The 18,832-nt window shown below is 39.3% G+C and overlaps 1 protein-coding gene across 1 annotated transcript; it reads right to left on the reverse strand.

Moving 5' to 3' along the window:
• Window positions 1-3,148: 3,148 nt before the first annotated feature.
• Window positions 3,149-4,710, reverse strand: LOC138891631 (uncharacterized). Its single transcript, XM_070175269.1, has 3 exons — window positions 4,239-4,710; window positions 3,511-3,693; window positions 3,149-3,300 (listed from the first exon to the last, which is right to left on the reverse strand). Exons 1-3 carry the CDS (start codon window positions 4,708-4,710, stop codon window positions 3,149-3,151), a joined length of 807 nt encoding a protein of 268 aa, XP_070031370.1.
• Window positions 4,711-18,832: the final 14,122 nt, after the last annotated feature.

The following is an 18,832-nucleotide window of genomic DNA, read 5'->3' on the forward strand; positions in this document are numbered from 1 at the left end:
CGTGCCATGCACCCAAGTGTACAACGAGCATTACCAAGAAGAAAAATACAGGCCGGGGGAGAGGTAGAAGCCTCTCAGAGTCGAGTTCTTATGCCCCGTCTAGGGAGGCCTCCTCAGGGAATTCTGTATCTTTATGGAAGGAGCGCACTGAAGAAAAATCCAGGCCACAGAGGCAGTCTGAGCCTCTGGATGTGCCTTCTACATCCCACAGCACCTCCTAGGGTTCAGAGAGTGGAACTCATGAGTCCAATGCAGCTGCTCTAGGCTCTTATTCTGATGATGCCCCAGATGACGGGAAAGGGGGATCAGGTGCGCAGGCAGGCATGGGACGTTCAAAGAAGAAAGTTGTCACGCCCCAACCTCGGGAAGCGTGACTGGCATTCAACCGAGTGAACCAGGTCGAGAAAACCTGTTAAATACTTTCTACCCAACTCACCCATGATCAAGAAAAGACATGATTTCATTAATTAGACAGTAGGAAGTTCATCCATACAACATTAACCCGTTTCATTAGTTATTACACTATTAAGTCTCAAAATATACAACATAACTTGTTTGACTTTTCTAGCACCCATGTACACCCCACATAGTGTCTACAAAGCCTCTAAAAGATACAAAAGAGTGTTATAATAGTGCCGGCCACAAGGCCCCGGCTATATCTTAAGACATGATAATAATAGGAACAAAAGATACAATACGTGACCCCGGGATGAAGTGAGGCTCACCAAGTCTGCTGGGAAGAGGATGTGCCACTAGCGTTGATCAACACTGCCTGCTATGTAACTACCTGCATCTATTTGAAGATGCAGCGCCCTCGGCAAAAGGGACGTTAGAACCATCGAATAACACTAGTATGTATAGCTAAACACCATCTCAATAGAATGAATAATAATATAAGGGAAACAATCAAGAATTAAATATGAGCTTCAAATAACATTAAAACATCAAGTTTAAGATCACATAAGTTTTCAAGTCAATTTTCATGTTATTAGGTTGGGTGATCTTTAGTGCCGATATTCCAAAATTCACAATACCACTGTATTCTTACACGGAGTCCGATCGCGACCCGATCGGCTAGGTCAACTCACTTGAGACATCATCCATAACCACAATTTCAATTATAATTTTTAGCATAGTCACCACCATGTGTGCAGCATGACGTTCGATCACGGTCCGATCGGCTAGGCCGTCTCATCCAAGACATTACCTTTTTCAGTCAATCATTTCACATCATTCTTCTTTCATATCCTTTCAGTTTATTGGCACTAGTGGCCCCAATTATAAGGTCATTCTTGGCACTTGGACGTATTTCATAATTCCAGTTCTTTTTTCCACATTCAAATATCATTATCATTATCAACAACAATAGGGCTTCCCCTTCAAGACATTTAAATTCACATATGAGCAATTTTGGAAATCTTAGGCACATAGAGGCTTTTCATACAATTTGGCATAACAACCATTATTTCGATCTTGACATGAAGTTTTAACATTTCCAATACATATTCCACATTTTGAACACATCCTCAAATGGCAAGATGACATGATGAAGTATTTAGAATAAATATTGAACATACATCCTTCAACACAACCACATTAGGAATAGTCAATTCAATAATGATCAAGAACTTACTCCAATTACATTAGCACCGGGGGATTTGATTCTAAGAAGAAGCGGGTTTAGCCAACATACCTCAATTGAGCTTCTCAAACTCTAAAATGATCCGAAATTCTTAGCAACTTCAATCTATTTTAGAAATATAACAAGTCGAACCAAAAATTAGGAAGATGATCATGGTTTTAGCTCATTTGAGTATTTTATCAAACACTAGGTGTGCATTAAGGTTCTAAGGCCCTTTTGTGTAAGATTTCATTATTTCCCAACCCATTCTCTACCATTTTTATCTCATAACCTTCCAACATACTTCAAGGATACATGCATGCAAGACAACAACTCCCCACACCCCACACCCAATAATTACCTCTCTAATTACCCTATTTTTGTAAAGTTTTGAAATTGAGAGCTAGGACATAGATTCTTACCTTTAGGGTGAAGACTTCCTTTGTTAATCCTCAATGGTTGAGCAAGAATTGAAGAGTAATTTGATGAAGATCACTTCCTCCCTCTGGGACTCTGTCCCTCACTCTAAAGTATCAGGTTTTGCTAAAAAATGGCCCTTTACATCTATTTTAACGAAGTAGGGTCGGGTTTTAAAAATCCAAAAATGAAGCTCCGGAACAGGTTCTACGGTCGCATATGCGACTGCATAATGGTTATGCGCTCCGCAAAATGACCGTAAAATTGGGGTGCTAAAACTGGAAAGGAACTGACCAGGTCTGCGATCACTATGCGGCCTGCAAACCTGTTCTGCGGTGGCATAATGCACCGCAGAATGGTTTTGCGGTCGCATAGTGTACCACAGAACGGTTCTAAGGTCGCACAGTGTACCGCAGAACCTCCCTCCGAAAAATCCCAAAGCGGGATATGCGACAAGACTTCGGCCCGCGAAATGGTTATGCGGTCACATAATGGGCCGCAAAAAATGACCTTAAAAATGGCCCAAAAGACAGCTCCACTCTGCGGCTATTCTGCGGTCCGCAGAGTGGTTCTACGGTCGCAGAACGGACCGCAGAAATGCCTACTTTTGCCCAACATTTTTCTTCAACTCCCCAGCGCACTGTTCAATCCAAAAAGTCCAAACCGCGGCAAGCAAGCTCTCCGTGAAGAATTTCTATTATTATTAACCTCTACGCCACAGAATCTTGGTTTTTAGGAAAACTTTTACAGGGCCTTACATCCTCCCCCACTTAATATCATTCATCCTCGAATGAGGATCAAGGTCCACTATTAGCACCTTATGCAATTCAGTTTTTCATACCCCACACCAGTTGCCCCAAATTTAACTAACTCCCCAAATTTCTAAATATTTCGCTTGAGTTTACTTTGTAATTGGGCCTATCCACCTGTTAGAAAGCCCCAGAATCACATCCTAAAAATATGTACACAATCCAACGATGTAACATAACTCATAACAATACCAACCGTGGCCTCATGTAAACAACATATAACCAAAAGGAACACCTTTACATTAACTAAACAAGTGATACAAAATTCATAGGCGACAAGTTCATAAAAAGGATTACACAGCTATTCAAACAAGTAAGGATACTTCTTCATCTCTTCCTCGGCCTTCCAAGTAGCCTTTTCAACCTGTTGGTTTCGCCATAACACTTTCACGGAGGCAATTTCTTTATTTCTCAACTTTTGGACTTGTTTATCAAGAATGGCAACTGGAATTTCTTCATATGACAATTCTTCATTAACCTCAATGGTCTCAACCGACACAATAGCTCACGGATCTCCAACTACCTTCTTCAACATAGACACATGGAATACCGGGTGCACTAATGACATCTCGGGTGGTAACTCAAGCTTGTACGCCACCTGACCGATCCTCTGGATGCTTTTGTACGGCCCGACATACCTCAGACTCAATTTCCCTTTCTTACCAAATCGCATTATGCCTTTCATGGGGAAAATTTTCAAGAATACCCAATCATCTTCTTTGAACTCCAAATCCCTATAGCGAACATCTGAATAGGACTTATGACAACTCTGAGCAGTCTCTAACCGCTCCTTAATCATCATAACTTTTTTCACAGCCTGATGCACGAGGTCTCGCCCTATCAAATCTGCTTCCCCAATTTTGAACCACCCAATGGGAGATCTATATCTCCTACCATACAATGCCTCAAAGGGTGCCATCTGAATACTAGCATGAAAGTTATTGTTATAAGCAAACTCTATGATTGGCAAATGATCATCCCAGCTACCCTTGAAATCAAGGACACAAGCACGCAACATGTCCTCAATTGTCTGAATAGTCCGCCTTGCTTGCCCGTCAGTCTATGGATGGAAGGTTGTACTAAGATTTACCTGAGTACCCAAACCTTTCTGAAATTTCTTCCAAAAATTTGCCATGAATTGAGCCCCTCGATCGGAGATGATAGAAACTGGAGTGCCATGCAGCCTGACTATTTCCTTGATATACAGTTGAGCATATTGTTCCGCTGTGTCAGTAGATTTAACTGGCAAAAATGTGCTGATTTCGTGAGCCGATCCACAATAATCCAAATTGAGTCAAACTTGCACTGAGTGTGTGGTAATCCTACTACAAAATCCATATTAATCATTTCCCACTTCCACATTGGAATTTCTATGTTTTGTGCCAACCCACCAGGCCGTTGGTGTTCGGCCTTTACTTGCTGACAATTCGGACACCTTGCCACAAAGTCTGCTACATTCCTTCTCATGCCATTACACCAATAGACTTCCTTGAGATCATGATACATCTTCGCAGAACCTGGGTGCACGGAATACTTAGAAGTGTGAGCCTCGGTCATGATTCTTTCCCAGAGGCCATTTACATTTGGAACATATAGCCGCCCTTGGTACCTTAGTGTACCATCATCCATGCCAAAAGTAAAAGCCATAGTTTTATGTTTATGAATCCCCTCCTTCAGTTGTACCAACAATGGATCGTCGTATTGATTCTCTTGGACTTCTACAATAAGCGATGATTCAGCCCTATTTTGAACAATTACCTTTCCTTCACTAGAGTCTGCAAGACGAACTCCCAAACTGGCTAGCTGATGAACCTCTTTGGCCAATGGCCTTTCACATGCCTCCAAGTGAGCCAAACTTCCCATAGATTTCTGGCTAAGAGAATCCTTCACCACATTGGCTTTCCCCGGGTGATATAGGATATCGATGTCGCAATCCTTGAGTAACTCAAGCCATTTTCTCTGCCTCAGATTCAGCTCCTTTTGCTTGAAAATATATTAGAGACTCTTGTGGTCCGTGAATACATCCATGTGGACCCCATACAAATAATGACGCCAAATCTTCAATGCAAAAACTACTGCCGCAAGTTCTAAGTCATGAGTTGGATAGTTCTTTTCATGATTCTTGAGTTGCCTAGAAGCATATGCTATAACCTTGCCGTGTTACATTAACGCACACCCAAGCCCAATTCTTGAAGCATCACAATATACCACAAATTCATCTGTACCCTCTGGCAGGGTCAACACCGGTGTTGTAGTCAATCTCAATTTCAACTCCTGGAAGTTCCTTTCACAAGCATCGGACCATTGGAACTTAACTGCTTTCTGAGTCAATTTAGTCAGCGGAGAGGCAAGAGTATAGAACCCCTCCACAAACTTCCTGTAATACCCTGCTAAGCCCAAGAAACTATGAATCTCGGTTGGCGTTATAGGTCTAGGCCAATTCTTTACTGCTGAAATCTTTTGAGGATCAACCTTAATTCATTCTCAAGAGACAACATGACCTAAGAATGTGATAGATTCAAGCCAAAATTCACACTTTGAAAACTTCGTAGACAATTGGTGCTGATGAAGAGTCTACAAAATTGCCCTGAGATGATCGACATGGTCCTCTCGACCTCGTGAATATACAAGAATATCGACAATGAATACTATCGCAAAGGAGTCAAGAAAAGGCTTGAAAACTCGATTCATCAGATCCATGAAAGCCGTCGGGGCATTTGTTACCCCAAAAGACATTACCAGAAATTCAAAGTGCCCATACTGGGTTCTGAAAGCTGTTTTCAGAATATCCTGCTCCCTGATCTTCAATTGGTGATAACCGGACCGTAAATCAATTTTGGAGAAGTACCTAGCGCCCTGTAACTGATCAAACAAATCATCTATTCTTGGTAATGGGTATTTGATTTTGATTGTGACTTTGTTGAGCTGCCGGTAGTCAATACACATCCTCAGTGATCTATCCTTCTTCCTCACAAAGAGGACCAGTGCGCCCCATGGTGACACACTCAGTCGGATGAAACCCTTTTCTAACAAATCCTTCAATTGCTCCTTTAGTTCCTTAAATTCTGCTGGTGTCATCCTGTAGGGTGGAATAGATATAGGCTGCGTGCCTGGCATCACATCAATCCCAAAATCAATCTCCCTATCCAGCGGAATCCTAGGGAGTTCATCAGGAAAGACCTTTGGAAATTCATTCACAACTGGCACAGATTCGAGTGTAGGTGCCTCAGCAGTGGTGTCCGTAACTCAGACCAAGTGATAGATACACCCCTTGTTAATCATCTTCGTGGCCTTAAGGTAAGAAATAAACCTACCCTTCGGCTCCACATTATCCCTCTTCCACTCAACAACTGGCTTATTAGGAAATTCAAACCTCAGAGTCTTAGTCCGACAATCGAGCTTGGCAAAACATAAATAAAGCCAATCTATTCCCATAATTACATCAAAATCAACCATCCCCAATTCAATGAGATCGGCCACGGTGTCCCGGCCATGCACCGTGACAACACAACCCCTATAAACTCATGCAGCCACAATAGACTCGCCAATCAGAGTAGATACAGAGAACGGCTCATGAAGTTGTTCCGGTTCTATCCCAAATTCCATAGCAACAAAAAGGGTAACATAGGACAAGATGGATCCGAGATCAATAAGAGCATATACATCATGAGATTGGACAGTCAATATACCTGCGACAACATCTGGAGAAGCCTCTGCATTCTGGCGACCACTCATAGCATAGAAATGGTTGGGTCCTCCTGAACTCCACGCACCACCCCTAGTTGCACCATGCCCTGTTGGTGCTGGAGTGCCTCGAGCTGGAGGGGGTGTTGAAGATGTAGCAGCTGCAGAACTGGATGGATGTGTTGTGCCCCTACCCGCACCCTGGTGAGATAAACGACACTCTCTCTGAATATGACCCCTTAATTCGCACCCATAACATATAGGTAAGTCCATATAGCAGATCCACAAGTGCATCTTCCCACACCTAGGGCATGGGGGCCTTCGCTGCTACTGGAATTTCCCTCCTGATTGGCCCTGCTGGTGAGGTCCCCTGCTGCCCTAATTGGGCCTGAAATAACTCCCCTACTGCTAATTGGGCCCTACTGGTGGTGCACTAGCTAAAGACTAAGCAACAGACTGGGATGGCCCTGATGACCCTCCCCTAAAAGCTGATTTTCCCCCACCAAATGACCCCCCGTCTCAGTAGCGCGCATAACCCGGAGAGTTTTATGTATCTCATCAATTAAGTCTTGTGGGTCCTCCTCGAGATTAGCACCCGTGAACACCGGAGGATCAAACTGAATAAACCTGTTCACCTTGGAACCACTAAAATCCTCTTGTTGGCTAGAAGAAGTGGGTGCAATATTTGATCTCTAGGCTTGAGAAGCCACTATCTAGATCAGCATCTGAATAGCTCCCCTAAGATCTACATCAGAAACACCATAATCAAAAGCTGGAGTTGATGGTGGAACCGGAATATCACTTGGAGGAACCGCTGCACCCTCAGTAGGTACAGAAACTGGTGTGGCCTGGTCAGGTGTAGTGAAATCAGGCTATATAGCGGTCGGGGGATTATCCTCACCCCTCGGGTATTCACCAACCTCACCAAGTAAAGGGTCAACTTCCACTCCTATGGCGACATTGGCTCCTTGGCCAGTTCTTGCTCTCTTTTTAGGTGCCATGTACTGGAAGTTAAAGGAATCCACGAGTTAGAGGAGGAACAGTTTCACAATCAGTTTCATCGCACGATCCAGAATATCAAAGAAGGGTATTATTACTAAATGTCCAAGTAGCCTCCAACTTATAGATATGGTCAACAACACACCAATAAGAAGGACTCTACCAGACACGACTCCGAGACATCCTAGGACACTTTAAAACCTTAGGCTATGATACCAAGGCTGTCACGCCCCAACCTCGGGAAGCACAACCGATGCTCAACCGAGTGCACCCGATCGAGCAAACCTGTTAAATACTTTCTACCCAACTCACCCATGATCAAGAAAAGACATGATTTCATTAATTAGACAGTAGGAAGTTCATACATACAACATTAACCCGTTTCATTAGTTACTACACTATTAAGTCTCAAAATACACAACATAACTTGTTTGACTTTTCTAGCACCCATGTACAACCCACATAGTGTCTACAGAGCCTCTAAAAGATACAAAAGAATGTTATGATAGTGCCGACATCAAGGCCCCGGCTATACCTTGAGACATGATAATAATAGGAACAAAAGATACAATACGTGATCCCGGGATGAAGTGGGGCTCACCAAGTCTGCTGGGAAGAGGATGTGCCACTAGCGCTAAACAACATTGCCTGCTATGTAACCACCTGCATCCATTTAAAGATGCAGCACCCCAGACAAAAGGGACGTTAGTACCGTCGAATAGCACTAGTATGTATAGCTAAACACCATCTCAATAGAATGAATAATAATACAAGGGAAATGGTCAAGAATTCAATACGAGCTTCAAATAACATTAAAACATCAAGTTTAAGATCACATAAGTTTTCAAGTCAATTTCCATATTATTAGGTTGGGTGATCTTTAGTGCCTATATTCCACAATTCACAATACCATCGTATTCTTACACAAAGTCCGATCGCGGCCCGATCGGCTAGGCCGTCTCACCCAGGACATTACCTTTTTCAGTCAATCATCTCACATCATTCTTCTTTCATATCCTTTCAATTTATTGGCACTAGTGGCCCCAATTATAAGGTCATTCTTGGCACTTGGATGTATTTCGTAATTCTAGTTCCCTTTTCCACATTCAAATATCATTATCATTATCAACAACAATAGGGATTTCCTTTCAAGATATTTAAATTCACATATGAGCAATTTGGGAAATCTTAGGCACATAGAGGCTTTTCATACAATTTGGCATAACAACCATTATTTCGATCTTGACATGAAGTCTTAACATTTCCAACACATATTTCACATTTTGAACACATCCTCAAATGGAAAGATGACATGATGAAGCATTTAGAATAAATATTGAACATACATCCTTCAACACAACCACATTAGGAATAGTCAATTCAATAATGATCAAGGACTTACTCCAATTACATTAACACCGGGGGATTTAATTCTAAGAAGAAGGGGGTTTAGCCAACATACCTCAATTGAGCTTCTCAAACTCTAAAATGATCCAGAATTCTTATTAACTTCAATCTATTTTATAAATATAACAATTCGAACCAAAAATTAGGAAGATGATCATTTTTTTAGCTCATTTGAGTATTTTATCAAACACTAGGTGTGCATTAAGGTTCTAAAGCCCTTTTGTGGAAGATTTCATTATTTCCCAACCCATTCTCTACCGTTTTTAGCTCATAACCTTCCCACATACTTCAAGGATACATGCATGCAAGACAACAACCCCGCACACCCCACACCCAATAATTGCCTCTCTAATTACCCCATTTTTATAAAGTTTTGAAATTGAGAGCTAGGACATAGATTCTTACCTTTAGGGTGAAGACTTCCTTTGTTAATCCTCAATGGTTTAGCAAGAATTGAAGAGTAATTTGATGAAGATTACTTCCTCCCTCTAGGACTCTCGCCCTCACTCTAGACTATCAAGTTTTGCTAAAAATGGCCCTTTACATCTATTTTAATGAAGTAGGGTCGGGTTTTAAAAATTCAAAAATGAAGCTTCGGGAACCCAAAGAAGAGCATTCAACTTCCTACTACTGCTGGCCAGTCTGATGAGATGGTAGTGGTAGCTCCTGGTTCATCTGATATTGTATCTACTTCGACCGAGCCTTCTACCAGTATCACGGGTTCGATTCCTGAGCCACTATCCTCAGCTCCTACTACAGTGCCTACCCCAGCTCCTAGGCTGGTGCCTATGCCTAAAAGTCCATTATCTGACCTGCAAGTCTTTCAAACACTTGCAAGCCTTAACAACTGGATGCAGGCAGTTACTTCAAAGCTGTATGATATCTCTAGTACAGTTGCAGGGCAATCATCTTCACGGGCACCATTAGATCCCTCGAAAATAGACAAGAAGCTCACCACACTATTAGTCTACCAGAAAGTGATTATGGATACACTTGTACAACATGGTGCTGTAATAGAGGGGTTGACCAAGCAGGTACATAAGATGAGGAAGATGCAAGCCAGCAAGAAGTCAGTTGATGCACTTCGAGAGGAGGTGACCCGGATAGCTGAGGCCAGAGATTTGCCTTTTTACATGCTACTACGCCCCGCCCAGCCTCACCCAGCTCCATCTTCTCATGATGCTCTCGTTGCTCAGACTGAGGAGCCTGTCTTGACTCTGATACTGCTGAGGCGGCGGATGATATGTTCACCTCTAAAACCACTCCCACACTTGATGATGATATTCAGTTAGCTGAGCCGGTTGGGACTGGTGCTGGTGGTGACACTCTGATGAGTGAGGACACTTAGGGAGTTTCTTTGCCCTCTTTTCTCTTTAATATTATTTTGTTAAGCATTGAGGACAATGCTTCTTTTTATTCCGGGGGTGGAGCATATTTGATGATTTGATACATTTGACAATTTTCGGATATAATAATTGGATGATTTTATTTTTTGTTTTCTTTGGTAGTTGCTACATTTATTAGCATATTTAGTTGTTTATCTTTAATTGTGTTTGTTTTGGTAGATTTTATGTTTTTTGTATTAGTATTGATAATAAGCCTTTGATTTTCTTAATGCTACGATTCTTTCCAAAGGAAGTCATTTGTGTGAACCGGGTGACCTTCCCGAGGATGGATGGTGTGACAAATTTCTTAAGGGAATGAGTCAGTTTCTTGTTTAGGTAATAGTAGGAGTAAGTAGTAATGAATAAAAGCCCTAACTAAGTCATTCTCAAAAAAAGGGTTGTTTATGCTTCATTTGGAACCAACATACTTAACTACAAGCTTATGGTTTGAAACAAGATTTTTGGGAAGAAATAGCTCTAGTTTAGTGAGTACGAGGTTCTTTAGTTGACTTTGATAATCATTAGGTGGTTGAATGGACCATAGTGGTCTTTAACTTGACTCTGACCGTTGTGGGATTTAGACTCTATCTTCTTTTACGATCTAGTTGCATGAGAGGTGAGGTGAATTCTTGTTGCTAGTCCAAGTACTTGAGTGAATAATCTAGAACTTGCCCCGAATGTGTTTCAAGACGAAATTCAAAGTTTTCTTGGTTTAAAAAATGATTATAGGCTTTCCTTGGACCGTTTGAGCTTTCTATTTCCACTCTATGATCGTTATCCCTAGTCAACCCCTTTGAGCCTTTAGCCTTTCTCTATTGGTAACCATATTACAAGCCTTTACTAGTTTTGATCATAATCCTCTCTTGGTACCCGAACCTTCCTTAACATTCATATGTAATAAGTGGCTCAAACCTATGTTTAGTTGGGGGGGGGGAGTTGAGGAATTTAAAAAAGGTAACAAGGCATTGAAAGAGGAGAAAAGAAATTATCTCCATGAAAAGAGTAAGTAAGAAAAGAAAGAACAAAAAGAAAAAGCAAAAATAAAATAAAAAGGGAAATTGATGAAATTTAAATGAGAAAAGTATCTATAGTATGAGCATCAAGGGAGAAAAAAAAAGAAATAAACAATAAAGAGTGATGTCAAGTCTCTCTTGCCCCCAAGAAAAAGAAATGCTTCCAAGGGTTTGGCAAAAGTTAGCCAAGAAATGAAAAGTGGAAGTGCTTAAGAAATGATGTAACCACTCATCCCATATGGTATCCTACCCCAATCCAAAAGCTTTCATTACAACCCGAAAGAAGTCCTACTTGATTTTGAACCGAGTGAACTTATATTAGTGGAGATCTACAAGAGGGGCAAGCCTATGGTACTTGAAACTTTACTTGTGACTATCCTTTGTGAGAGAAGAGTGAACCCTTTACTAATCTAGAATTTGAGTGTTAAATCTTGAAGTGAGCATAAAAAATGGAAGGTAGAGGAGGAAGAGTTTGGAGTCCACCATGATTTATATAAAAGAACAAGATTCCTTGATGAGTGAAGCCAATTCTTGAAACTCAAATGTCATAGTAGAGTTACATGCAAGTCACATATGTTTGAAAATTTTGTCACCTTGTTGAAAATGCATGAGTATTGTGGGTAATTATTGGTCCCAAATGAATATGAATAACTTACAATTGACTCTTTGAAATGACCCTTCACTTAGGGGTGGTGGGAACTAATCTATTTTCTTGAGGACAAAAAAAGATTTAAGTTTGGGGGAGTTGATAAGTGTAAATTTTAATCACTTATTAGTACCTTCTTGCTTTAGTTTTTAGTCCAAAATGTAGTGATTTTTGTTCCCTAATCTAATGAAATTGTATGAGTTGCAGGAATGCTGGAGAATTTGAGCTCAACTAAGAAAACAAACTCAAAAAGGAGTATCCTAACTCAACAAGTCAAAGAGGAGAAGTGCAGAGAATTATGCGATCCGTAGAACTTATTTTGCGGCCCGCAGAAATGCAAGTGCGACCGCAAAAGCTTCAAAAGGATTTAACAAAAGCGCGGTCCGCACACCAAATTGTGCGGCCGCAAAAGCTATTCTCACTGACAAGCTTGGAAAGTTCATAGAAGCTACAAAAAGATCAAATGTGAAGCCTCCTTAAAGTGCGGTCCGAAGCAAAAATGTATGGCTGCATAAGCTGAAGTGCGACTGCAAAAGTTATTATGTGGCCACAAAATCCCTTCCACTGTAAGAGAAAAAGAAGAAAGTGCGGTCCGCAGCCAAATTGTGCGGCCACAGAACTTTTCGAATGGCATTTTTGTCAGCAAATTTCTTTGCACTATAAATAGATGAGAAACACTTTTTTAAGGCAACTTTTGTACTGTACCAGCTGGTAGCGGTTAGAGTTTTCTATTTTGGGCAATTTGCGAAGAAAATTAGAGAATACCCACTACTTTTATCTTTTAATTTTCATTCTATGTCTTCATATACTTCTTCTTTTTCATTTTCTATGACTTTAATTATGAGTAGCTAGATTTTATCTAGGATTGTGACCCAACCCTAGTGTATAAAACTTATAGGTGTTTAATATTAATGCTTGTTATTGATTGGGTGTTTGTTATTTAGCCTTATTTATGCTTTATATCTAGAATTAATGGTTGCAAACATTGATTCATGCCAATTTGACTTAGTTCTTACTTGAGAAAGAGGAACGTAGTCTTGAAAAACTTGGCTAACAAGAAATTGAACTAGTTAAGATTTTAATTAGTTTGATTAAAGGATTTGAACTAGACATAGGGATAATCCCACTTGGGCTCATATCAATTGCTTAGATTGCTACCCATTTGGTCTTGAGAAAGCCAATTTGAGCATAACCACTCTTTGACCGAGAGCTATTGAGTAAGTACTTGAGAATTGAGAGTCGTAACATACCCCGATCTACTCAAAAAGTATTGATTTACTCTACCCATTAGGTTTACACCTAGGTGAAGGTTACATCTATAGGATTTTCCTTTATTTGATATAAATACCAAAAATATTTCATTCTCTAGTTGTTTTCTAGTTAGTTTAATTTCATAGAAGTAAATTTAGAAAACAAATTCTCACCATTATTTGAAAGATAAATCTAGTTATTTAAATTTTCTATCTTGAGTGTTTACCTTAGCATCAATATAAAACTCCTTGTGGATTCGACCCCGACTCGCGTTGGGTTTTTATAATTGCAACGATTGTTTCATACTCATTATTAGGGTGTGAATTGGACGTAATCAGGGGACTCGTGTTTAGGCAGCTTATTACCTCTTTTAACTTAAATTCCATTCTCCATAACATTAGGGAGGTTATGGCTATATTTATTCAACTATCATGATTTGCTTCTAGCAATTAAGTCACTCTATCGACTGTGCAAGACCACTAGCTCGTTAAGCCATTTATAGGTAATAATCATTCGGAGATTACACTTTTTGTCTTATATAAAATACAACCTTCCTCGAGCTCTACTCATTTCTAGGGAATATCCATTAAGGACAACTACAGACATCTTACGATTTATCTATATTAACGTCATGAACTTATAGGCGACCTTAATATGTCAAAAAAGAGCATACGCAAGAACTTGTCCCTTTGAATCTGTTATAAGGGTGGCGAGACTTACAAAATCATGCCGAAAGAAGGAAGGAAGACCTTACATACCTCAACCATAGCTGTTTTTCATGATACCACAACCGACTCACCAATACGCTGGTCTATAAGATGAAAACATAGATTTTATCAATATTAAGAACATATCGATAGCCGACAAGCGGCAAGCTTGCTTATACAAAATCGGGCAGCACCTCCTCTACTTCTCTCTACTTTCCTCAAGCCCTTAACAACAGAAAACATATAAGAACAATATTAACCACATCATATCCAAGCTATTCCACCTATTTCTAGCCACAACATATCACAAACATGGCCCCAAAATAGTCCACTACAACACAATACTTTAAATATGAGTTTTGACATTTATCTCATGAGTTCTTAATCAAACAGCACTTCAAACACTTCATTAAACTCTTATAAATGTAGGATAGGGTGAGGCTTACATTAGATGCATGAAATCATCCCCCTTATACCTTGCTTCAACTTGAAGTAACTTCAGTGTCACCACAACAAGGGAAGAACAAGTTTTCTCTTACACCTGTATGATCTCCAAGGGAAAAAACACTTTGATTTCATGTAGAACTTTACTTGAATGGTAGGATAAGGCCTTGGGAGCTTTTAAGGAGATTAGGGTTCAGTTTTGGGCGAACAATAAGGTGGGAAAGGGCTGGATTGCTTTAATAGAAAGGTGGAACTTTTCGTCGCCTATGTGGGTCCCAATGAGGCTATCTGCGCAGTCTCACAAAAATGTGAATATCACTCTAATCTGATGTCGTATCAATGAACAGTTTAATCTGTTAGAAACTAGACTCGTAGAATTTCATTTGATTGAATGGATGACCCAGTAGTCCAAATTATATTGGGAGAAAAGTTCAGTGACATTAGACCCAAATTTCAGTAAACTTGTAAACATAACTTGCGATAACTTTTGCCGACTTTTTTACAACTTGCTTGACTTTAAAACTTAACATATGACTATTATATGATTCAAATAACTCATAACATGACCTTCTTAACATCTTGCACACTCCTAGTCTTACCTCGAAAGTGCGTGTTATAATATTTGATGACTTTGGCGAACTTGTTTTCTTCCCTTCGTTTAGCCTCCAATCTTTACGACACTTACTTATCACTTGATTAAACAACATAAAACTTGTTTCCTTAAATATAAACTTATTATTCTGGATTACGTCGATTAACTTACGATGCCTTCACGTATGAAAATACTGGGTGTAACATTAGCTCACTCATGACACAAGTGGCATGGCAGGGCAAAGTGTAACGTACTAGGTATGAGCTTAAGTACTTGTAACCTCAAAATTATTTTTTTCTCGTATTACATCGACTAACTTATGATAAACATGACGTACAGAGCTATGGGGTGTAACAAAAGCATCCCAAAATAGCTGGTGAAAAAAATAGGCCCTGAGGAATCTGAGCTGGTACCTGCACAGGGGGTGAGAGTAATATCGGGAATCGTAGAGATCAGTAAAATACTTGAGTAGAGATTGAATTACTCGAATAGAGATTGGCTTACCTTCGTAGAGATTGGATTACCTAAGTAGAGATTGGATCACCTTAACAATGGTTGAATTATTCGCACAAAAATCTTCCTACAAGGGGGTATTAGAGGCTCACAAAATGCAGCCCTAGCCACAACTAGGCCGTCAACAGTGAACTCGGAAACTCTTGCACTCCTAATGCAACAACTACTAAAGAAATGTTTTTCAACTACTAAAGCATTCTTTATCAACTAGTAGAGTAATCTTCCTCAACTACTAGAGCAATCTTCTTTAACTACTAAAGTTTGCGACTCTACACTCAAATATAAACCAGTCATAACCTCATATTTTGGAGAAAGAAACTATAATAGACTTAGCAAGAAAAATACATTTTATTACACAAGAGTTTTTACAAGAGAACTAGGATGGAAATAAGATGTTCCCCAACTACTACAAAGGCTTCATTTTATAGGAGATGAAAAGCTAGTACATGTACTACCCTTATTTAAATATATAGTACAAGTGATATAAAATAAATACAACAAACATAAAAAGTCTTACAATGTAAGACCCTTATTTGGCTAATAGACAATGTATAAAGGCATGATCATGAACTAAAAAAATACATTGCATGACCTTGAATTTTAGTTTTGGTTTGGACAAGACATGGATGATGGCAAAGGGAACCATGAATAGTATTTGCATGGCATTGGACTTATGTAAATTTATGGCTTGATAACATGAGGGACCCTTTAATAGTATGTGCATGGCATAGAACTTGAGGAAATTTATGGCTTGACATGAATGACTTTTCTTTGATGACATGAGGGATCCTTGAATAGTATTTGTATGGCATAAAACTTTGGAAACTTTATGGAAAGACATGGGTAGGCATCTTTATTGATATATTTTTTGATTTTTATGGTAACTTTTCGTGAGTTAAAGTGGCTAAAAGGTGAAAGACTTGTGCAGATTTTTTTATTTTTCCATGGTAATTTCTTGTTGGGTAGAGTGATGAAAAGGGTAAAGAAAGTGTGCATACTTTTATGTATTCAAATGGGCACTTACCTAGGGGGTTAATAGGTGAAAATGGTTTAAGAAACTTGTGTAGTTTTTAAATTTTAGGAAAATAGGGGAATTATGGAAGGGAAATTGGCTAAAAAGGGTTAGATGACTTATGCAAATTATTTCCTAGCTCATGATTACGCATTATGCTTGTCTTTAACCCTTCTATACTTTGCTTTTCAGCTCTTGTGAAATATCTCTTTGCGTGCGGATGATCTTCTTCTATAATTCCTACTCTTTTAACTTTCTTTTTCTACGACGAAGTACCGATATCCCCATTTAAATTGATCTTAGCAATTTTTGCTGGATCAATATCATATGGGTCCGGTGAGTTTTCGAGCATTTTCATGTATTACTTAAGTGATGTCTTAATATTTTTTCAATGGGCGTGAATGGAAGAATAATTCCAACTTCCTTCCTCTCCCGGTCATATCTCCTCTGGAAGGCACTTATTTTGCTGAAATATGAGCCTCTGAGCTTCGGCTGACGCCTTTTCCATTGCTAGGATTATGATTGGATAATAAAACTAAAAGGACATCATAGGCATCACCTTTATAGTTCTTTTGATCACATTGAATGGCCTGTGGAACATGTATATTTTGAGTCCACGAGAATGAAAATGATGAACCCAATAATTTTGAGGTCTGAACCACAATAAAAATATTTTTAGGAAAGGTTCAAGATTGTCAAAGTCTTAGAAATCATAGCACTTGAATTACATGAGAATGTGGTATTGATGGAAGAGATACCACACGAACCATAAGAGCTCCTATAAAAAATTCTTGGATTGCGCTATGAACACCTAGCAAAATGGATATTTCGGATTAACACAAAAAAGTGCTAGTATGGAATCTCCATAGTTTTAAAATATCTGGAGTTCATAAAAAACCCTCCGCCCTAATAAGATGGACGGATCAAGAGGATCTGAAAATCCAAGTAACTTCGGCGGGTGATGTAATGACGAAGAACCTGGCTTGAACTGTTGATTTATTCTTCTTCATGTGCTTTTGTTGCAGAAACCTTATAAAAAATTTACCTGACCTTGAAAGAAAATCAGCAAGAAAATTATCTTTTCCTTTCTAGTGCTTGACCTGAAACTTGTAGGGAGAGAACCATAGAGCCCATCTGAAAATTTGCAGATTCGGAATGATCTTTGGATTCAGCTGAATCATCCTGGGAAAAGCCTTCCCATCTCAATAAGAAACTCCGAGTGAATTAGGAAAAAATTAAGCTTTTCATCCTATTTTTCACTGCAAGAATCTCCTTCAAATTGGAATGATAGTGTTGTTCACCATCATTGAATCTTTCACTAGTGTAACCACATAGTTTCCTCTAACCATTTTCTTCCTCAAACAAAATCGCGCTCTAATATTCATTGTTCGCATCTGTCTGCAATATTTTCTTTCCATTGGATATTCTGTGACACTTTTTTTATTTTTCTAACTGCATCATTTTGTTCCTTGCCCCATGGCTGGGCATTCCTCTTCAACAATTGTGTGAGAGGAGAAATATATGTGGAATATTAGGAATAAAATCTCTCACATAATTTAGTATCCCCAAAAACTGTTGGATCTACTTCGTTGTGAAACCAGTATTGAAAAACTCGAGAAGTTCCTGAGAAATATGAGGACATGGGATGTATTCTTCATCGGAAAAGTGCATGCCTAAAAAATCAATTTCTTTCTTTGCAAAAATAATTTTTTTGGTTAAAAGCATGATGCCATTTTTTTGCACTAAAGATGCAAGATAATTGAGCAAACTCATGTGCTCCTCCCAAGTATCACCGAATAGTAACATATCATCAATATAAGCAAGTGGTGTGTGGAGGATGGACTGCAGTATTTTTATCATGGCCTTTTGAAAGAAAGATGGAGCTGTTTTTAAACGGAAAGACAATGACTTTCCACTGAAAATGCTGATCGTGAATGCAAAAACCATTTTTTCCCTATCGTCCGGGTGGATTCCCAATTGCCAAAAGTCTAATTTTAGATCAAACTTTGAAAAATATTTTGCCTTGAAAAGTTAGGAGAAATGGGTGAGCTTATTCGGGATGGGAAACTTGTCATCCAAAAAAAAAAAATGATTGAGTGGTTGATAATTAATTATCAATCTCAATTTACCTCTTGTTTGCTCGGCACTTTTGTTAACATAAAATGATTCGCACCTCCATTGTAAATTTTATGGCTCAGTGATATCAATATCAACTAACTCTTGACACTCCTTTTTTGCAAGCTGAAGTTGGTCGGGATTCATACCAGAGTGACTTGCCTTCATAGGATTGATATTCTCATTTTTCTTGAAAGGCAGCTTGATGAAGAATTTG

This window comes from Nicotiana tomentosiformis, chromosome 1, assembly GCF_000390325.3.
Source record: "Nicotiana tomentosiformis chromosome 1, ASM39032v3, whole genome shotgun sequence".
NCBI classification, from domain to species: domain Eukaryota; kingdom Viridiplantae; phylum Streptophyta; class Magnoliopsida; order Solanales; family Solanaceae; genus Nicotiana; species Nicotiana tomentosiformis.